Source organism: Sylvia atricapilla, chromosome 16, assembly GCF_009819655.1.
Source record: "Sylvia atricapilla isolate bSylAtr1 chromosome 16, bSylAtr1.pri, whole genome shotgun sequence".
NCBI classification, from domain to species: Eukaryota; Metazoa; Chordata; class Aves; order Passeriformes; family Sylviidae; genus Sylvia; species Sylvia atricapilla.
Window position 1 is genome coordinate 6,660,757 of NC_089155.1, and position 21,919 is coordinate 6,682,675.

Genomic DNA, 21,919 nt, shown 5'->3' on the forward strand with positions numbered 1-21,919 from the left:
GCTGCACTCTTGACACAAACAGACCAGCACAACAGTGACTCCTAGTACTAGGTTTTCCAGCTTTATTAAAAAGGGCAAACATTACCAGCAGTAGATATAAAATATACATAACAGAGGTCTGACAGGTGGTACTACTCAGTGTATCCCCTTCCTTGGTCTTCTCCCAGTTCAGAGGTACATTACAGAACTCTCACGGCCTTGGGGGGCGCATGCCAGGTGGAGGTGGTCCTGGGAACAAAGGAAAGAGTTGAAGATAAAAAAAGCAGCAACACGAAAAAAGGACATCTTCCACACGATCAAAGTAGCCCTAGGATCCCTTTCTGGCACTAAAGTATTTATGACAACTAGCAGAGCTTGGGAAACACTGAAGTATGTCACTCTTCAAACATTATGTTACAGCTCCTTAGAGCTCCTAGGCAGCTGGGATAACCTCTGCTCACCTCTCATTCCTGGGGGTGGTGGCCTCATGCCTGGGGGGGGCATTCCCATCGGAGCCCCTCGGCCAGGTGGCATTCCCATGGGTGGGCCCATTGGTGGTCTCATGCCTGGAGGAGGTCCCATCATTCCTTAAAAAACAAGCAGGTAAATCCAGCTGAATATCCAAGGTACTAGCTGGGTATCAGGATATCTTCCATAACATGAGATTTTCATCAGAAAAATTTTTATCACAAATTTTGCGACAAAACAGCCCTACAGAGTAATTCCTACCTGGAGGAGGGGCTCCTCTGCTCATGGGTGGGGGAGGACCCCCACGCCCTGGTGTGTATTGAGTTGGGGCTCCTGCTATGCTGGCAGTGGCTGCTGCAGCAGCAGCTGCAACTGTTCCACGACCCTGGGGTGTCATCACCTGTAGACAAAATAAACAGACTCAGAAAAAATAGCACCTGCTTTATCATAATAACTAAGAAGTAACATTGAAATCCCCCTTCAGAAAATTACATCAGTCTTCTCTTGAAGTCTTACTAAATAACACTACAGCCTGTAATACAATTCAACAGACGCCATTTGAATTATGTGTGAATAGCTGCACTTTTCAACCCCCTCCTTCTGTCATATAGGACAATACCTAGGGAGATTTAGTACCAAAAAAAGCCTCACTAGGCTCAAACTTTGGGGAAACAGAAATTAAAATTACAGTTTTTCAACTACACCAATTTCTTGCATCACACTGGTACCAAAAAATAAAAGCCACACGGGTCATAGTATCTCACCTGTTGGGATGGTCCTCCCACTCCTCTGACAGGTCCAGCTAATCCTGCTGGAGCCTGTGGCATGGGAGCACCAGCTGGTACTCCCCTCCCTGCTGCTCTCCCAACACCAGGTCCTCCAGCAGCTCCAGCGAGGGGTACTCGGGCAATCCCAGTCTGAAAACACAGCCCCCAAAAAGAAAGATTTATCAGAAGTCCTCAGATCCAACAGATGCCCACAGCTTTTCTTTGTACAATTAAATGTCCAAGCCCATAAAGGATTTAGAGCTTCCTGCAGTGAAGTTTTCTGGACCTAGTCACAACAGCATCTCTAAGCCTACAAAAATACAATAGCAGCGCTGCCCTGCAAAGAAGCAAATTTATCAGATTTCCCTTCCATTTTTCTTTAGCTCTCTGCTCAGTCTTACATCTTTTGGAGGTGGTCCTTCAACCGTCATGGACACCAGGTTTTCCCCTCTCAGCAACACAAGACCGAGGACTCGTTTCTCTTCCCGCTCTGGCTGTTTTGAATTTTTAGGTCTGGTGAGAAAAAAAAATTGCAAAACAGAAGGAAAAACAGAATGAATGAATGAATGCTCTCTTTGACCTTACATGAGAATATTACGTTGACTAGACTGCTTCTCCAGAGAGGAGCACATTTTTATACGCCTCAAACTAAGTACACAGGGAAGTTTAAACTGCTACAACTGGCATCACATATGTGGGCTATTAAAAAAGCACTGAAACCAAGTGTCCCGCCGGCCTTGGTAGTTCAGGGATTTGACAAACGAGACTAAAGCCATGACTGTTTTTGCAGGAGCCGGCAGCACACGCTGCCCCATCGCTGTCCCAGCTCTCGCCCCGAGGCCCCACCGCTGGGGAGCCGGGCTGGGGGCACCCCGCACCGCTCACTTGATCTTGCGGAACTCGTCGCAGTCGCAGAGGATGAGGTTCATGTGCTTATCGAAGGCCTTGAACGTGCCGATGAAGACGCGCCCATCCTGCAGGATGCACCGCATGCGGTAGTCGATGTGCTGCAGCATCTTGCTGCTCTTCCCCACCGTCTGCAAGAGAGCGCCGCGTTACCCGCGGGCCGGCCCGGAGCGGAGCTCGCCGCCCCGCCAGCCCCCGGCCCGCTCGGCTCACCATGGTTGCGGCTTTCCGTGCTCCCCCCGCTGCTGCTGCCGCTGCTCCCGCCGCGCTCCCTCGCTCCCCGCTCGCCGCCCGCCCCGGCGGAAGCTGCTACGCGAGGCCGCCGCGACTTCCGCCCGCGCTCGGGGGCCCCGCCCGTTCCGGCGCGCCGCGGCCGCGCTTCCCGGGGCGGGGCGGGCCCGGGGGCGGGCGCTGCGCAGAGGTCCGCGGCCCCGCGCTCGCTGTCGGGGCGGAGGGAGCCGAGCGCGGCCGCGGTGCCCCGCGCCAGCCCGAGCGGCCGCCCTGCATGAGCTCCTGCACACCCGGCCCCTGGCGCTCGCAGCCGCTCCCGGAGGCGGGGCACCGTGGGCACGGGGAGCTGACGTGAGCCCCGCCCGCGGCGGCCCCGGAGGCGAGGAGGGGCGCGGGGACGAGGGACGCTCGGTTAGCGGCATTGACTCGGCTGCCGAGGGGGGTGCGCCGGGGCGGCGGGGCCGGCGGGCGGGTCTCCATGGTCCCCGCGGTCTCCATGGCAGCGCGGCGGGCGCATGACGCGCCCAGGGGCGGTGCCAGCGCCTCGGCGAGGCCGCGGTGGGGCCGGGGGAGCGCGGGCGGCGGGCGAGGGCGTGGGCAGGGAGAGGGGTGAGCAGAGGGATGGGGAGCGCAGCGGTCGGCGGAGCGCCTCGACTCTGCTGCTCCCGCTGCGGTGCCGCGCCCACAGCCCTCACTGCCGGCGGCCCAGGCTCGGCTCGGCTCGGCTCGGCATGGCCCGGCTCGGCTCGGCCCGGCCCGGCTCGGTTCGGCCCGGCTCCCGCGGTGCCCTCCGAGGGGCCGCGCCCGTGCCGAGCAGCCGCCGAGAGCCCGAGGGTCCCGCGGGGGCCGGGGTACAGCGCGGACAGTGCTTATAGCAGGAAAATTGTTCAATGCCTTTAACGGGGTTTTGGGCCAAGCTTCAGGGTTTGCCGCCTGGCTGGCGGCTCTGAGGTCACTTGACTGATTTAAAATAATAAAGCAGTTCTCCTTTTGCTTGTTGCTATCACTTTCTGTCTTTGCCAAGAGATGAGCTCTGCCCGTGCCGTGTTGAAGTGTGCATGACCAGGGCCCATAGGCGTGGTGCTTTACAGCCAAAGTGCAGCCGTGGAAGGCCTTTGGAGGAATGTAGGATTCTAGAGGCAGGGAATCTGAGCCATTTGGTTCTCTGGTTTGTCTAGAGAGGGACGTTTCTCATTGCTTGTTGTGTGAGGTAACATAGAAAACTGCACAGCCGACTAATGGGTTGGGCTCTGCTGTCTCTTACCCTTTCATGCTGCTTGGCCAGGGAATGTGTATTCTCTGCCCACCTGTCCTATTAGTCCCTCTGCCAGCGTCACTTCCAGCTTTAGCTTGGCCGTTTGGTACCATCTGGGGACTTGCTGAGGACTGCCCAGGGTGTTTTGTTGCATCTACAGGTTTCAGAAGCTGCAGCTATTTGCTTGTTGACTGGAGGATTCTACCAGGCAGCTTTTCTTTTTCAGGGAATGTTCTTTCATCCTCCTCATTTTCATTCTGTGTGCAGCACACTTTGTTCTCTATCTGTAATGAAAAGAAGATTGAGTTTGTGAATAGGGAAATTCTGCTTAAAATACTCTAGTTGTTTTAGCTTGCAGCTTCTCAGAAGTCTTTTGAATAGTGTGTTTTTAGTGGCTCTGCTAATTTTTCCTTGCCCTGCAGCTACCCTTAGACCACTGCTTTATATGACAGATCTCACTCTGCAGAAGCAGACTGAATTAATTTTTGATGGATTTTAGCTCTCTCTGCACAAGCTGTGAGACATTGTGTACATGCTGTTGAGAAGAATGTGCCATGAGAGCATGCACATAAGTGACTGATAAACACGATTACACAACATCACAGGTCAGTACTTTTTCACAAGAGCTTCTCAACAATTTTATCAGCTCTATCACTGTTGCACTGCAAAATACCCATTGTAAAACCAAACATCTTGACACCTCTCTTGTCTGCAGATGCACAGTGAAATCTTTTCAAAACATGCTTTTGGCAGACAACCATGTTGAGACTGACCTGAAGTACCCTTTGTATTCATGGTCCAGTCTTCCTTGTCCTGTTCTGGAAAGCTGCTTCTGCTGAACCATCAAGCTGTGTTAGTCCTTCAAAGCATTGTTTGACCAAGACTTTTCTAAAAAGTTTCCTACCTTTTTAAACTTTTAATTTCTGCTTCTCTGGGTTCTCCTTAGCCAAATCACTTTGGTGTTCAACTCTCTGCCTTGGTGGAGATACCTGTGGTGTCTGTTCTGTGTTGCTGCTGTGCAAGGAGAAATACCTTGAAGGTATTTTTCAGAGTCTTGGAGCTCTGTTTCTTTCACTGTGTATTTGCTGTGGCTTGAATACTGATGGGAATAGGAAGCATGGTTGCCAGACATGAGTGGGTGCTCATTTATGGAAGAAATTTGGGGCAGAAATAAGTGTTAAATATCGTGGTGAGTTGCTTTGAATTTGAGAGCCTTTTTTTTTTTTTTTTTTTTTTTTTTTTTAGACATACCAAGGTAGTACAATGCAACTTGGTTGGTCCCTGGTTTTGGTATTGAGGATATCAGGGGAGCTGCAGATAGACTGTATGACCTCTGGGTGCTGTGTGCTTCTGCAGTATTTTTTTCAGGGATGTAACAGGACATTTATATGGTTATTAATGATGTGATTTAGTGGTGGAGTTGGCAGTGTTACGTTTATAGTCAGACTTCATGGCGTAAGGGGTGTATTCCAACCTAAATGTTTGATGATTTGTGCAGGATTTCCCCTTATATCAATGTTTCTGTTTTAATGGGCACTTCCCCTCTCTGAATGAGGTGTGTTCTTTAAATGGGAAAAGACAAGTGAGAGATTTGTAAAGGCTTCTACCTCTAGTAATCTGGACATCTTTGTTTTGGCATATAAAGTGCTGTATTTCCTTGTACTTCTCAGTAGCAACTTGCCATTTGCAGTACAGATAAAGACTATGACTGTGCTGCAAGAGGCTGAAGGGAGAAGTGGTAATTAGATGTTAATTACTCATGCATAATTACTCATGGGTAAATTAGCTTAAAAAGTTGCAAATTCAGTTTAGTACTCAGGGACTAATCTTTGAGCCTTGTCTCTTCACTGTGTATTTGTTGTGTCTTGAAACGCTAAATAGATGTAGATGTTTTCTGGTTGTGACTTGGCTCACTGGTAGGAGGGGTAATTACCTGTTCAGTTATTGCAGGCTGGTTACTGGGGATGTTGTGTGTGTGCTTCTGCACAGGACTGACGTTTCTTAGGCTTTCAGTTTAAGCCATCATAGCCTTTAATTGCTGGAGAACAGTGAGTGGAAATCACACACCATTGGGGAACTGCCTGTCTGTTTCTAGATTTAATACGTGGAAACCTGTATACCCTGCAGGTCTGGGGGTGTCATACAAATTGGGCTCTTTGGGGATTACTGCTTGTATACTGGTAATTGCCCTGATTTGGTGCCCTGAGTCTGCTGCTTTTCCAAGGCCAGCTAATGTGTGCTGCTTATCTGAAAGGCTGGAGATGTTATTTTGAACCTAACTTGATTGGCACTTTTCTGCATGAGATGTGTTTAGCTCTACAGTCAATTAATGAGATTTAAGAAAATATAAGCCACTCTTGGGATTGGTGCTCAAGCAGAAAGAGAAGGCCAGGGGTACTGACTTGTAGCCATCTCTCTGAATTGGGGTAGGCTTTCCAGAGTGTCATGAAATTCTGAATCTAGCTTGCCAGATAATTCCCAGGTGGTGAGTGCTGGTAGAGTGGGCCAAGTCTGGCTGTCATAGGAGTACAGGAGGTCAGGTAATCCAGTTTTTTGGGCACAAACCACTGTGTCTGACAAGTGACTGGGACTAAACCCTGGACACAAGTTTATGCTCTGAAAGGCGGATAAAGGAGTGAAAGGTAGACTTCCAGAGCAAATGCTGAGTTATCTTATTTTCTGTGATGGATGCTCATGTTTTGGATTTATGATATTACAGGAAGGGAATAGGATAAAGATAGCTGCTCTTCTTTGCCTTAGAGCCTGTTTGGGTATCCTGAGTGGAACAAGTTATCTAAGAAATTTGGATGGGGCATGAGTAAACACCAGCCCGTGGGAGGGAGGCTACCTGCAGTCTGTTCCTGCTCTCACCTACAGACAGTAGCTGGGCTTAGGGAGCTGCTGATTTAGTAGTCCTGCAGACTGAGCTGCCAGTACAGACAGTGGGTGGCAGATGGGGCTTTGCTGATCAGTGACTCTCCTCCTTGTGAGTTCCCCAACAAGGTCTCAGAAGTATTTCTCAGGTGATAAAGCTGGGCATGTAATTTCAAAACATGCTGTTTGTGTGAGGCCTTGATCTATGCTAATACTGGGTGTTTTTTGTCTCTGTCAGGCCCAGGAAACTATAAGGCTGAGCTTAGGTGTTTGGAAGCTTGGTGTTAAATCCAGTGTACCAAGTGAAATAGGTTTTAGAGAAGATGCTCACTATCCTTTCTCTTAACAGGTGTGGAGGTGTATGCTGTTGTAAAGGCACCTGCAAGAGTCTGGAGCAATGCCACCACCTTCAGACATTGTGAAAGTGGCTGTTGAGTGGCCAGGTGCCAATGCCCAGCTGCTGGAAATAGATCAGGTGAGACCTGGTAACCAGATGGGGGAGGAAAGGCACCCCAGCGTTGATACTGGAATGTGGGAAGCATAGAAATGGGCAGTATTCCTTTCTGGTTGAGAGGAACACGGCTACTGAGGACTCTCTTTCTGTTCTAGAAAAGGCCTCTTGCATCCATCATCAAGGAGGTCTGTGATGGGTGAGTAGTTCTCTGGGAATCCTTGTGGAGAAAGTCTGTCCTGCTGACAAATCTTGCTGGGTTACTGTGGAAGTCTGCTGCTTGTTAATGTGCTACTAGCACAGTCCATGCTGCCTGCTGCTGGTTTTGGCCATGGAATGGGCTGGGGTTTAAACTGTGAAGAAAAGGATCTCCTGGAAAATGGAGGCCTTCCATTTTTATTCCAGTTCTAAGTGTGTGCATTTGTATGCCCTAGGGTCACTTTCTCTGAGGATTGGCCCATCCTGCTGTTCTTGAAGTGTAGGCCTGTTCAGGTGTTCCACAGAGCTGATTTAGAGTAGGCTGAAGTCCCACATTGTCTTCAAGAGGAGTTTGCTCTCCTCTTTGGGAGACCTAATTTCCCCTGCTAAAGCTTTGCTTGAAAGTTCTTTTGCAACTTCCTGGAATCAAGCTCCATTTCCTAATTGACAGCCAGAAGAAAGAGGACGAAGACACTTAATGTATCCTTCTTCTTCCTCTGCCAGGTGGTCGTTGCCAAACCCCGAGTACTACACACTGCGTTATGCTGATGGTCCTCAGCTGTACATCACAGAGCAGGTCAGTGTGAGAGGCAGCAGTTTGCTGATATCCTGGGTGAGAGTCCAGAATGTCTCATGGAACAATACTGGTACTAATCCTTGAGGAGCAGCATCTCTGCTCTCAGAGAGATTCAGAGTCAAATGGTGCCATCCAACAGAGGAGCTTTGCACTGCTCCCTTTGCATGCTTGTAGGTGTGGGCACTCAGGCACTCCAGCTCAGTACCCTCAGTAGGGTTGTGTGGCATAGGAGCTTCTTTATTTGTGCATACAGATGTGCACTGTAGATCCAGCTGGGTTCTTTCCCCCCCTGACTTTTCTACATTTTAAGTTTGGGTTTTCTTTCAGACTCGCTGTGACATCAAGAATGGAACTATCCTACAGCTGGCCGTCTCCCCGGTAAATGCTTCCTCACCTCTCTCTTTCTCAGTAACTCTCCATGGGTGACAGGCTATTTCTTACCTCTTGGCTTTTCTTTCTCCTTCTCCCCAAATTGCAGGGGGGGTTACCTTTGTTGTGGGCCCTTCCACGCAGTGAGGCACTCACTCTTTGTTTTCCATCCTGGCCATGGTGTGTGTCTTTCCTTTGGATGCTCTGCCCTTTTATAGGACTTCCTGTCAATACATCCACTCTGCAGTTTTAATGCATCTCATAGTTGAGGATGCTGTGAAACACCTGACAAATGCATTCTCAATATGAGTCCACTTGGCATGGTCAGTTAGAAAGCAACAGTTCCAGTGATTTAATGCAAAAAATAAAAATGGAGACAAATTTGATGAAAAGGAAGTTGTTCTGCTGAATTCTAGCTGTTGTGCCCTCGAAAGTCATCTTTTGCAGCTTTCTTTTTCTTTAAATTCTTAAACCTTTTCTTATGCAAGTGTCTTGGCATAGAGCTGAGGTTGAGTAGAGCTGGTACTTGGGCAAAGGGGAATTAAGAAGATATCAGTGATCTGTGTGTGAGAAATCTTTCAGAATGTCTTGTGGATATACAAAATGAGATCATGCTTCTCTTTGAATCTATGAGACTTCTACTCAATATTGCATGTTTTTAATGGTGTTGCTCCATATTTCTATACCCACCTCCACTCACCTCAGCGAGGAGAAAAGCAGACATTTGCTCTACCATGCAAAACAGCATTTTACCTCCTGCTTGGCTGTGACTGTTGCTGAGAGAAGCCTTTTTTTAGCCTGCCTTAGACTTGCTGACTGCAGCTACCGAATGTGACTTTGCTGGTGTCTCTACCCTGGCTCTGCTCTCCCTGCCCACCCATGGGCTTCTGACAGAATGCTGATGCTGGCAGCACTCAGGCTGCAGGTGACTGGTCTGTAACTGGCACCATCCCTCTTTCCTGCCAGTCCAGGGCAGCTCGCAAGCTGATGGAGACGATCCAGTCCCACAGCATGGAAGCGCGGCTGGAAGCCATGAAGGAACTGGCAAAACTTTCAGCAGACATCACCTTTGCCACAGAGTTCATCAACATGGAAGGGATTACAGTGCTGACACGGCTTGTGGAGAGTGGGACCAAGCTTCTATCCCAGTAAGTTTCCTTTATGCCAGGACGCTGGGGGAAGGCAAATAATAGGCTTAGTTTGCTTGCTGAAGTGGCATTAAGCAACTAACCTTATAGCAAATGTTGATCTGTGGAGAAAAAGTCTTTCCAATCATTTGCTAAACCTCATGAAGCAGGAGGCAGTCATGAACTGTAACAGCATTTATAGCTCCTCTTATATATTAGCAACTACTAAGTTTTGGCATTTTTCACCATCTTTCCTTCAGTCTCTTTTATCTTTCTGTCTTGTGGTTATGTATTAAATTTTCTACAGTTCGTGCTGTGCCTTCATTTTATTTCAAGTCAAGTCCCAATATTTAGAGGACAATTAACTTCCCTTTTGTTTTTTTCTTTTTTTTTCTGATGTGAAAATGTGTTTCTTTGATTAGCCAAGTACTGATCCAGGTGGTTGTGAGTCTCTGGTGGCAGAACTAGGGACTTACTGCTGCTAATTTTAATTTGTGCTTTTAACCAAGAAAAATAAAATATCTTTCTACAAAACAGTAAAATTATCTGCATAAATGCATACACTTTATTGCTCCCCCAGTGCCAAAATGTGTTATTAGGAGATCATGGTGGCATTTTTCTCTTACCCAGCTTGAGCAGGCTTTTTTTCTTGCCAGCAGATCTCTTGTAACTGAACTCTTCAATTTCTCAGTTATAGTGAGATGTTGGCTTTCACCCTGACTGCCTTCTTGGAGCTCATGGACCATGGTATTGTCTCCTGGGACATGGTCTCAATAACCTTCATCAAACAGGTGAGTTTGGGTGGAGGGGGTGAGTGGATATTATTTCTTTTTGTGCTTTAATGCATCTTCCAGAAAGAGCAGAAGACTCTGAGAAGCTGAGTCTGAGAGCACAGTGCAGCCCCCTTTCTGAGCCCTGTCTCACTCTCTACAAGGTCTCCTGGGTGGGCAGCAGCTGACCTGCTGGTTGCTGTGGTTTCAGATTGCAGGGTACGTCAGTCAGCCCATGGTGGACGTGTCCATCCTGCAGCGCTCCCTGGCCATCCTGGAGAGCATGGTGCTCAACAGCCAGACCCTGTACCAGAAGATTGCAGAGGAGATCACTGTGGGGCAGCTCATTTCCCACCTGCAAGTGTGAGTGTCCACCCAGCAGTGGTGTGATTGATACCAATTTTGTGACTACTTGTTTATTTCAAAATACATCCTCTTACATTTGGAACACTTAAAGATTCTATATTTTTAAGTATTACCAATATGAGAAATTACTTGCACTTTAGGATTTCTGATGGATTATTTTAAAAGTGAGATCCTAGAAAAATACATTCTGTGTTCTGGAAGCACTTGGGAATATGAGTGTTAAACAAAGATATTTACCTTAAAATAACTGCCCAGGTGTGTTCAGTGCTAGGCCCAAACTTGCATTTCACTAGAACAACTTCCCAAAGGTTTTGCATCCAGCTGTTTGTCACTTCTACCCCTCTTTAAATTGACTCCACTAGACTCTGAAAGCTCATTATCCTCTGGGTTTTGTCCTGCATACTAAGGAAGAAAACAATTGCTTTTCTTGCTTGAAGGGATTAAAAATTCCCTTCATCTCCTTACGCTCTTTCCAAACAAACTGGCAAATTAATATCTGTCTCTTAGGGCTGTTTGTCTAGGTCAGTTCTGCTCTTCATTATAAAAAAGCAGCATGTAGTTGTTAGAGCTTTGAGTAGGTTGGGCTTTTTCTAAAGCTTTTTAATCCTGAACATGTGAAAAAGCTCTGTTTGTGAATGTGATTGATACTCTTTAGTCAGTGGACAGTAGTTTAACCCAATTATAGTGCAAACAAAGTATTGCATCAATGTCACTGTGTGCTTGGAATGTTTATACATTTGAATTTGGTTAACTGAAAAGCTCAGCAAGTTCTTCTGTACACTCCAGCAGCTTTGTTCTGCAAAGAGTGTGTGTTTTTTCAGCTTTATGAGTTCTGGTTTAGTCAAACACGGATTTGGTCCTAACATTGAACACACTTGTGCAGTTTTTTTAAGCAAGTTATCTTTATTCAAGACATAAACTTGTGTGCTTAAGTGCTTCCAGAACACAAATGGTCATTTAAGAAATCATCCATGCAGGGAATATTTTGGAAAGGGAGATCAAGAGTGAGTCAGGATTTGCTGGTGGTTTTCTTGGCAAGACTATCAGGAGGGAACAGTTCATAACAGAGGATATGTTCTGGAAGAACATGACCATGGAAACAAGTCCAAAGGAGATGAGTTAGAAGAGGAGAGACTAACCAAAAAAATAGTTCTGCTTTGTCAAAAAGCAAGCAGTGTGGTAAAAAGAGCAACAAACCCTGAAAAGGAGAGCAAAAGTGAATTACTTGAGTTCAGAGACCTGTGCAGCTGGGAGGCCCAAGGAGAACCTGGATGGTGCATGGAGATTTGTATGTTTGAACAGCAGACTGATCAAAACGAAAAAAAATTGCAAGGGAGCAATAGAAGAAAGAATATGGTTATTATCCAGAGATACGTCAAAGTGAAGAAAATAGATATTTAAGTTAAAAGAAGTATTTGCTTTAGATCTTTTATAGAAAAACCTTTTATTTCTACATGTATAGTTAAATAAATTTTTAAAAATAATTCAAAAAGTATATTCACGCACCCAGATTCATTTAGGTGGCACACTGGACTTCTGTTCATCAGAACAAGAGTGCACTGGATATGGCTGAGATGGAGTTCACTTCCCCGGGGCAGCCCTCACACTGCTGTGCTGTGCACTGAGAGCTGGAAAGGTGTTAATAAAGAACCCAGTTTTTGGTTGCTGCTGAGCAGTGCTCCAGCATCAGAACTGTCTCTCCAGTGTTTCCTCCCCTCATCCACTACCCTTGGGCTGGGCAAGGTCTTGGGAGGGGCCATAGCCAGGGCAGCTGACCATATGACATCTGCTCAGAAGCAAAAGCTAAGAGAAAGGAGGGATGAGGGTCATTTACTGCTATGACATTTTGTGTTCCAAAGCAAAAGTGCTGAAGCCCTGCTTCCCAGGAAGTGCCTGGACATCACCTGCTAATGGGAAGTAGAGAATGAATCTTTTGTTTTCCTTTGCTTCCATGCCCAGCCTTTGCTTATGCTTTTTTAAGCTGCCTTTATATTGAGGTTTTCCCATCCTGTTTTCTCCCCTGCCTTGTCCTGCTGAGGAGGGGAAGGAGGGGAGGGATAGAGTGGCTTGGCAGCCAAGGTCTAACCCCCCAGGAAGAGTTAGAGTACTGCAGGAAACAAACCTGCATTTGATAGAATATCAGGATGAGGACAGAAGAATATAATTGGCATTTAGAAGTTTAGTTTTGTGCTGTTTTGAACATGACAGGTACAACTACATGCTGTGTGTGACCTAGGAAGAGGCTAAGCACCTTTTACCTGAAGAAGTTCTTCAGTGAGCATTATTTCCCCTTAGTTCCATTTGCTTTTGGGGGCTTCCATTGGCATAGGGGAGGAAAATAACTGGCTCCATACAAGTTTCAAGCTGTATCCATGTAGCAGACTGTTCCATAACCAAGTTTTACAGAGATGGTTTCAGCATTGAAAACAAACTGTGGTGATGCTGGTCTGCAGTCTTCTCTGTCTCCTGGATAATGGACCTGTCAGTCAGAAATTTCTGTCAGGTTTTTGGAAGTCTTTTGGAGAGTTGGACATCATAAGTGTAGTTTGTATGAGTCCTGCTTGTCTCTTGAAAATGCAAGGCAGCTGTAAGCAGCATTCTCATGGTGCAGGTAAAGCACCAAGCTTTAATACTCTGTACTGCCTGTTGCCTTACAAGCCTCCCTTTTTTGTTTCTGCAGCTCAAACCAAGAGATTCAAACATATGCCATTGCCTTGATCAATGCCCTCTTCCTGAAGGCACCTGAGGACAAGAGACAGGTTTGTTCTTGCCTTTTGACTTTAAACCTGAGTGATGGTTGCTGCCTGGCTGTTTATGCCTCAGAAATCATATTGTCTGGGCAAGGTAGACCTCAGACCTTGCCAAGAACTTAAGTGGCTGTTTCAGTATGGCAACAGAGGAGAAAAAGTACCAGCCCATTAATAATGTCTCCTGGAGCACACATCTATATTTAGGACATCCTCAGAAAGGATTCTGAAAGACCTTCAGAGACAGAAAGTAATCCTCCAGACAGGATGGGAAGGGTTTTTGGTTTTTTTAAGTTAATTGTGTATGGGAGAGGTAGGCTGGGTAGGCTCCTTGGGGCTGTATGTACTTAATAAGAAAACACCCCTCCTCCCTCTCCCCCAAAAAGAGACCTTTCTAAGTCATAGAAGGATATTCCTGCTGGCAAATGTGAGAAATGAAACACTGTCCTGCTCTGAGGAAACTCCCTAGATCTCAGCTACCTGCAAGACGTGCATATGTGTGTATTGTGTAGCTTTGCTGTGTTAAGCCTTTCTTCTCCAGTGCCCTGTATGTGCCTTATTCCTGGACTCCAAGCTAAATCCTGTCTGCTTCTCTTTGTGCCTTTTTTTGCTTTCTGCCAGCAGGACAAGCTGCTTAACCCACTAGACCTGCCCATCACTGTAAGTAACTCAAGCCTGGGGGCTGGTCATGTAGGGGGCCTGTAGGCATGTTAGCTTTTCTCTGTGCCTCCTTGTATCCCAGGGATGATGCCCACAGCCTCAGAGAGTGGATGAACCTAGGGAGAAGGGCGGGAGGACTCCTGGGGATGCACTCAGACTGTGGAGGGGAGAAGATTCAGTAGCAGGAGAAACCCTGAACTGTGCACACAAGGTCATACAGATGGTCATAAAAGGAAACTGATACTGCAAGACTGACCAGGTGAACCAACTGTAAAACTGGATCAAGTCCTTTAGTAATCTGAATCTCCTTAAACTTACTGCAGCATGAGTTTATACCCCAAATCTCACTTGTTTTAATGACAATTTCATATCTAGCTGCATCCTTCTAAAGATAGAGCTGTTTGTCTGTGAAGAGCAGTCATGAAACTTGATGCTGACTGGGGGCTAGAGCATAAATTCTGCCTAATTTGTGACTTCTCCCTGATGGTAATTGTAGTGTAAGAATGGTTTTTGCCCTGTGCTAACTCCAGGGAAATCACCATTCTTGTTAATAGGTTGATTTGGAACCTTCTGTATTGAGATACTGGTAGGTTTCTTGGTTTTCTGCATGGCACAGAGAATGTTCCACTTTTTTCAAAGACGCAGCACCTTCAGAGTGGAAACTGCCATCTCAACAAATGTTACATAATTTCTCAAATTAATGGATATGTTTAATACATGAAAATACAAAAAGTTATACTCCTCTGTTGGTAAATCAGCAAAGATAGTAGACTTCACATGACTTAACATCACTTAACAAAATTCCAAGGGATTTTTCACTTTTTTCCCCCTCCCTTGAATACAATCCCAATGACCACAGAGGGCCATGAAATTGATGAAGGGACTTGGAGTATCTTACATATGAATAGAGCCTGAGACATTTGGGATTGCTCAGCCTTAAGGAGAGAAGACTCAGGGTGGTCTTATATGTTTAAATATCTGATGGAAGGGAATAAAAAAGAGGGAGCCTGACTCCTCTCTGTTGTGTCTACTGACAGGACAAGGAGCAGTGGGCAGAGCTTAAAACCTAGGAAATTCCAGATGAATACGTGCACACCCACACAACATAAATATGAGAGTGTTCAAACACTGGAACAGGTTACCCAGAGAAATTATGGAGTCTCCATCACTAGAGATATTAAAAACCTGACTGGGCACAGTCCTGGACAATGAGATTTTTCTGATGTTGCTTGAACCAGCAGAGTTGGACTAGGTGATCTCAAGACATCCCTTTCAGCATAAATCATTCTGTGTGTTTCTATGACCATCAAACAGCAAAGGGCTTTAACTGGACTCAGTAGAGCATAGATCCCTTAGCAGTGGTTAGACTGTGTGTGTGCTCATGCTTCTTTCTATGCTGTTTAGAATTGTTTGACTGTCTTTGTCCTTCCCACTTTTTATCTGCTTCAGTCACCTGTTAACTCCATCCCATGTACAAACTAATTCCTTCAGAGAAAGGATTCTTTGTGTCGCATGCGTGAGCAAATCCTAACAACAGAACCTTGTCCTATTCACAGTACTACATCTCACAAATAGTAGTAGAAAATAACTCAGAGGGCAGTGTGTTCTCTCTGAAAGCACCTCCTACTTCATTTAGATGCTCCTTAGGTCCCTTCCACTCAAGCACTGGCTCACTTTGGTTGTAACATGAGCGCTGCTGAACTTACAGCCATTACGGCTTGGCTGTCAGTCACTGTCTTGGTTCAGGAGGTTTTTGTCTGGATCAAAAAGTGATAATAGGGACTCTGAACAAGGTTAATGCACACATTTTACCAGACTTCTTACTTTGTCAGGAGTGATATTGATATGAGCAGTTGGAAAGTCTTGCATTGCTCAGAATGTACAGCTGATCGAGTGCAATTGTCTGAGACTCCACATCTGCTCCCAATGCAATTCTCAATATGCATTGCACAGGAATGTGAAGAGATCTCAGACTGTCAGTTATTTTGGACTTCTTCCAGATGATAAAATGCCCAGCAGATTTTTCTTACCCAAAAGATTTTGCTTGCAACAGCAAACTCATGATATCCACCTTGACATTAGCACTTGTGCCATTCTCCTAGCAGGGGTAATGAGGTCACTGGTATGTTAGAAAGTCTTTACAATTTACAAGGAAAGCACAGATTAAGTTTTTGCAGGTACATGTGTAACTGTTGCTGGAACTGAAGGCTTTTTGCACCTGCTGTGAGTGTCATCATGACTTGACATTTGGGAAACCCTCCTCATCTAGAGAAGGAAGCCATGCAGTCAAGAGGGAAACAGGAAGCTTTCCTCTAAGCATGAAAATTATTAGCTTGTATTTTTGTAAATTGAAATGCTTCTTCAAATTGTCCTCAAGCTGACTTCTGAACATCTCTTTAGGAATTGGACAAAAGAAATAAATTTCAGAGGGAGAGTTTTTGAGAGGGAGGAGACCTGAAACCTGCATCCCATAGCTCTTGTTATCTCAGGTGTTTACCTTGGTGTAAGAAGCTGTGAAATGCTAATTGGAAGAAGCTCTTGTAGATGGCAGATTTTTCCTGGGCAATGTACAATATGCTCCCTGCTGCCATAACTCCTAATTCATAGGCTTCTTCCATTTTCTCCTTTCTGCACAGTGTGGGCTTTTTGTTTGTATTTTACTCATGTTATTTCATCTTTAAATTCCACAACAGGAAATGGCTAATGCATTTGCCCAGAAGCACCTGAGGTCTATAATCCTAAATGTAAGTATGTCTGGAATGACAAAGTGCTTCCTAATGTCCTCTCAGTGGAGGTTTCCCTTGTGCATAGTGTAAATTCTGCTGCCCTCAGGGCACTTTCGGAAAAGTAACTCTTTCAAAGGTAAAACTTGTTTAAAAGGGAGTCACCAGGATCCTGCTTTCTGCTCTTACAGAGCATTATAATGATGCTTCTGGTGGAATAGGGAGGTTAAACAATTAAATCTTCATTTAGAGAGATGCACATGCAATCTGACATATGCCTAGGGCTAATACCTCAGCTTTTATTTGCATTCTCTTAATTTCTACCCTCTCCTTTATTTGCAGCATGTGATCAGAGGAAACCGTCCCATTAAAACAGAAATGGCACATCAGCTCTACGTCCTGCAGGTCCTGACCTTTAATCTCCTGGAAGAGAGAATGATGACCAAGATGGATCCCAATGATCAGGTCACTATTAGAGCTGAGTAAGATCTGATAGAATAGGATGTACAATGGGCCTTATTCCTGAGCTCCCTAGTGCTATAGAATTTGCAGTGAATGGTACAGGAAGTTTCAAACTCACCCTTCAATTTGTAAACCTTGAGATTAGGGTATGCTCATGACCATAATACTTTATTTTGTGGAACTCTGAGATGTAAGTGGGCACTGAAAGTCATATACTCCTTTCTTGACCAGTGTGATGCCAGCTATCAAACTGGTTACTTTATGGAAGCCACATAATTTTATCCATTTGCTTGTAGTGTAGGAGGAAAACAGGGCATTTTTAAGGTGTCTATTACTCAGTTGTATTGCAGCCTTTAAGGAAAAATGCCATAGCATTACCTGAATGCCTAGAAATTGCCTGTAACTAAACTTGGAGTTAAAGAAAAATGTGAACAAATATTTTGCATTACCCACTGTACTGAAACTTGCCATTTTGAAATGGATTGCCTCTTTGTGCATAGTGTTAATGGCCTTTGGCATCTCTCCCTGCTTATTGTGTGAGCTCTGAAGAGGGATGTAGGACTGCTTTATGTGAAAATACTGCTATAGTGATTGATCACATCACCATTTCCCTGCCTTCTGTCCTTCAGGCACAGAGAGACATCATATTTGAGTTGAGAAGAATTGCATTTGATGCAGAGTCTGACAGCAACACCGTCCCTGGCAGCGGAACAGAGAAACGCAAAGCCATGTACACCAAGGACTACAAGATGCTGGGATTCACTGTATGCATCCAGACTGTGAACCTTGTGAAGGCAATCTAAGCAACCTCCATAGGATTTGTGGGGAAATAAGGAACAGAAATAGCTGTTTCCTTTACCTTACTTCAATATCTGAGTTTAGAGATTCAGTTACACTCACACTCCTGGGGAAGATTATTATGAACATGCTGATGGATTACATGCAAGGGTTCATTCTCTGGAGGTGTTTCCTTATCATATGCAGCTGTGCTATGAAGAACTTGGAATCAGCCTCTCCTCTAGGAAGTTCAGATAGCACTGTCAGCAGGTGTTCAGGGTTACCTCCTGGATAGATGTGAGGGAGTGCTTGAATGGACAGGTGGTTTAAAATTCACTCAGAAAAGGTTCTATCACAATTCCTTTGAGGTAATTTGTTTGGATTATTTCTACACATTCTTTTCACAGAATCACATCAATCCAGCCATGGATTTTACACAGACTCCTCCTGGGATGCTAGCACTGGACAACATGCTTTACTTGGCCAAATTTCATCAGGACACCTATATCAGGGTATGTGAAGCTGCTGATTTTAACAGATACCAACACCTCAGCAGCTCTTCTAAGTGCGTGTGGCATCCTGTTCTTGTAGATTGTTCTGGAGAACAGCAGTCGAGAGGATAAACATGAGTGTCCCTTTGGGCGCAGTGCCATTGAGCTCACCAGGATGCTTTGTGAGATCCTGCAAGTTGGGGAACTCCGTAAGTATCATTTATTAACCAGCTTTACAGCTGCTGGGTTGATGCTTCTATAAACTGATATTCACAGGCCTTTGTACCTTCATCTTACCTCTGTCATGTAAGGACAGGGCGAGCTTGGAGTTAGCACTGTTGATGTCCGAGTGACAATACCACTATCAAAATAAAGTAAGGAATGTTGGTGTGTGCACTCTGTTTCTCCTGAAAAACTGATACAAGCAGAAAGCTTCAACTTCCCAGAGCTTCAGGAGGGTGCTGTATAAAAAAAAAATAGTTTTGAAACCATCATGAACTTGGGAGAAGTTTATTAGCTCTGACAGTTTCAAAACAGCATTCTGAGAAAATTAACCACTGTAAGAAATCCCACCAGAGGAAGGTGGGAAACACAGCAAACAGTTATTTTGGGGGACCAGGATGAAAAGGGTATGAGTCACAGAGGTTTGCATGGCAAAGTGTGGGGAGAATTGCTGTTGTCAATAAACTGTCTGTGGGGTGACAAAGTATTGAACCTTGTCTTAATCCCGTGGAGTAAAGTACTGTTGCAGACCATCAGTTGTCTGTCACTGTAGTGGACTATAGTTACTCCTAGTACCTTTTGTCCAGGATGCTCACATGGCTGTGCTTTGTTTCTTTCTGAAGCCAATGAAGGTCGGAATGACTATCACCCCATGTTTTTCACCCATGACCGTGCATTTGAGGAACTGTTCGCCATCTGTATCCAGCTGTTGAACAAGACCTGGAAAGAAATGAGGGCAACAGCAGAAGACTTTAATAAGGTCAGGGTGGAGAAGAGATACTTTTGTAAGATCTATTGCAGATCAGCACATGTACACTCATGTACATTTGGTTAAAGAGTGGGGCACAGAAGATGTGACAGGGCATTGGTATGTGCTGTAAGGGAGGATGACAGCTTTTATTTGGAAAGCCTTGAGGTCCTTCTTGGTTCTTCTGGATCTTCAAAGTCACTAGTACGCTGGTGCCCCTGGCCCTGGTTTATCCCATGTCAATTCTTTGCTGCCACTGAGCTGTGCCCTGGTACTCTGCTGCCAACAGGAATGTGTCTTGTTTTTCTTCCTGTCCCACCACTTTAGGTTATGCAGGTTGTTAGGGAACAGATAACAAGGGCTCTCCCCTCTAAACCAAACTCCTTGGACCAGTTCAAGAGCAAACTGCGCAGCCTGAGCTATTCTGAGATTCTGCGGCTACGCCAGTCTGAGAGAATGAGCCAAGATGACTTCCAGTCTCCACCTATTGTGTACGTGTCTAACAAAAGCAGTTGCCTTCTATCCTTGCCATTATCTCTATTTTCTGCTTACTCTTCCATATTTGATTGCCAGGGAGCTGAGAGAGAAAATCCAGCCTGAGATCTTGGAGCTGATAAAGCAACAGCGCCTGAACAGGCTTTGTGAGGGAAGTAGCTTTAGAAAAATTGGAAATCGCAGAAGACAAGGTAAGGTGACAGTATCTACTGTATTTTTTTATGTAAAGAACTGTAGCAAATAAGATCTAATTAATTAATCTGTCAGCAGATTGTTGCCAGAAAGAAAAGCTGGTTACTTGGGCTCTCCATATCAGCCAGTAGTTTGCACAGATGTGCATTTCTAAGAATATGGCCATCTCCTCATGAATAAGAAGCTGTGTTCAGGAACAGGGCGAGCAGATGGATTGGGTGGAGAAGCTGTAACATCGTGGCTGTGAGACCTTATGTGAAGGACCTTGCTCAACTTACTCTATTTGGTGTGTGTTCCAGAAAGATTCTGGTATTGTCGCCTGGCTCTGAATCACAAGGTGCTACACTATGGAGATCTGGAAGATAATGCCCAGGGGGAAGTGACCTTTGAATCTTTACAGGAAAAAAGTAAGTCCTGATTATAGGCTGTGCACTCTTCTGTGTTCTGCTGTCAGATGAAGATAAAAGACCCAAGGCTGAAGCCCTGATTAAGGGGATACCAACTTTTGGTCCTTGCCCAAATTCTTCAAATATTGGAATTATTTGATAGTTCTTTTTTAAAAGCCAGCTGCAGGGATGTCTTACTGGTAATGTGTTTTGGAAAAGTGCACTAATGAGATAAAAACCCAAACCGTGTTCAGTTGCAAAGACAAAACCAAGTTCTATCTTTTCCTGGTTAGGATTGCTTGTTTGGGAGTTTTACTTTTTCACTGTTAGTTCCAGTTGCAGACATCAAAGCCATTGTCACAGGGAAGGACTGTCCACACATGAAGGAGAAAAGTGCACTGAAACAAAATAAGGCAAGTGCTCCCTTTTCGCTGTTACTAATATCTAATGCCATAGTGTTTAAGACTGAAAGTGAGCAACATGAGTGAATGATCTCCCCCACTGCAGGCTGTGTTGTATACAACCCCCATCTCCTGTCTGGGCTCTTTCCTAGTGTTCCTTTGTGACTGCAAGGAGCTGTAAGCATGATTGTGCTGTAGTCTCTTCAGAATTGCTCACAATATCAGTATGGGAAAGTGTACTGAGCTGCAGCAAGGCAGCCTTTGGGGTGGCAGGCAGAAGGTGCTGTGCTTTGTTCGGTTGGTGAAAGTGAAACTGAAAGATTCTTTTCCATTTAGGAAGTGTTAGAATTGGCCTTCTCCATATTATACGATCCCGATGAGACCTTGAACTTCATTGCACCTAATAAATATGAGGTAAGAAACGTAGTGGTTAAGCAACAGAGTATATAGCAATTAACTTCAGAGATTAAGAAGGATTGGTTGCTTCTCATTAGAGACCTCAGCAGGCTGTCTCTCACCAGGTTCATTCCTAGAATTTGTTGGTGATGCTTAGTATGAACCATCCTTTTTTTTTCCTCCCTTACTTATCTTTTTACTGAAAAAAAAAAATCCCACACTAATTTCCCCTAGTCTGGACTGCTACTTTTTTCCTCCCATGATGCCTGTAATAGGTATACTTTTTTCATATGTTGTGCCACAGTAGAAACTCTTGTCCTTCTACTGCAACCATGGGCTCACACTTTCCTCTAAGCTTGCAACTTCCATTGGAAATCTCTGTGGGCACTCTTGTAGGGGATGGGATTTTTTTCCCCTACATATTAACTCCCTCCAGTGTTTCCTGTCTTGAAGTTCTCTAATTTTTGCATGGACTGAAAGATTCAACATAAGGTATCATTTCTGCCTGGAGTCGTGAATGACGCCTTCTTTTCCACAGTACTGTATCTGGATTGATGGGCTTAATGCCCTCTTGGGGAAGGACATGTCCAGTGAGCTGACCAAGAGCGACCTGGACACGCTGCTGAGCATGGAAATGAAGCTGAGGCTCCTGGACTTGGAGAACATCCAGATCCCCGAAGCGCCGCCGCCGATCCCCAAGGAGCCGAGCAGCTACGATTTCGTGTACCACTACGGCTGAGGGGCCCGCACCGAGCCCGCTCGGGCCGTGCGGCCGGGGCCGCCGCTTTCTGCCGTGCCGCGGGCCCGGCCCGGGAGCCCCGGCGCCGCCTGCCTTTTGTATCGGTTCCAATAATAACCAGTAGCGCTCCTCGCCGCCGCCG

The 21,919-nt window shown here is 45.6% G+C and overlaps 2 protein-coding genes across 4 annotated transcripts; one reads left to right on the top strand and one right to left on the bottom strand.

Annotated features, from left to right (window-relative positions):
* Nucleotides 1-39: 39 nt before the first annotated feature.
* Nucleotides 40-2,440, bottom strand: SNRPB (small nuclear ribonucleoprotein polypeptides B and B1). The gene is made up of 7 exons (XM_066330653.1): nucleotides 2,334-2,440; nucleotides 2,100-2,251; nucleotides 1,616-1,727; nucleotides 1,212-1,364; nucleotides 709-847; nucleotides 441-566; nucleotides 40-228 (listed from the first exon to the last, which is right to left on the bottom strand). The coding sequence occupies exons 1-7, from the start codon at nucleotides 2,334-2,336 to the stop codon at nucleotides 191-193; spliced, it is 723 nt and encodes a 240-aa protein (XP_066186750.1). The 5' UTR covers nucleotides 2,337-2,440; the 3' UTR covers nucleotides 40-190.
* Nucleotides 2,441-2,509: 69 nt separating this feature from the next.
* On the top strand, nucleotides 2,510-21,912 carry ELMO2 (engulfment and cell motility 2). 3 transcript variants are annotated; one of them, XM_066330656.1, is made up of 22 exons: nucleotides 2,510-2,793; nucleotides 6,830-6,955; nucleotides 7,090-7,130; nucleotides 7,634-7,706; nucleotides 8,034-8,084; nucleotides 9,042-9,223; nucleotides 9,894-9,993; nucleotides 10,184-10,335; nucleotides 13,019-13,097; nucleotides 13,710-13,745; nucleotides 16,439-16,489; nucleotides 16,811-16,933; nucleotides 17,560-17,694; nucleotides 18,115-18,219; nucleotides 18,299-18,407; nucleotides 19,044-19,180; nucleotides 19,496-19,659; nucleotides 19,742-19,854; nucleotides 20,155-20,262; nucleotides 20,572-20,658; nucleotides 20,983-21,056; nucleotides 21,577-21,912. In XM_066330656.1, the coding sequence occupies exons 2-22, from the start codon at nucleotides 6,878-6,880 to the stop codon at nucleotides 21,775-21,777; spliced, it is 2,199 nt and encodes a 732-aa protein (XP_066186753.1). In that variant the 5' UTR covers nucleotides 2,510-2,793; nucleotides 6,830-6,877; the 3' UTR covers nucleotides 21,778-21,912. The 3 variants fall into 3 exon arrangements, with proteins under 3 accessions (XP_066186753.1, XP_066186752.1, XP_066186754.1); XM_066330655.1 differs by having other exon boundaries at nucleotides 2,510-2,762; XM_066330657.1 differs by lacking the exon at nucleotides 13,710-13,745 and having other exon boundaries at nucleotides 2,510-2,762.
* Nucleotides 21,913-21,919: the final 7 nt, after the last annotated feature.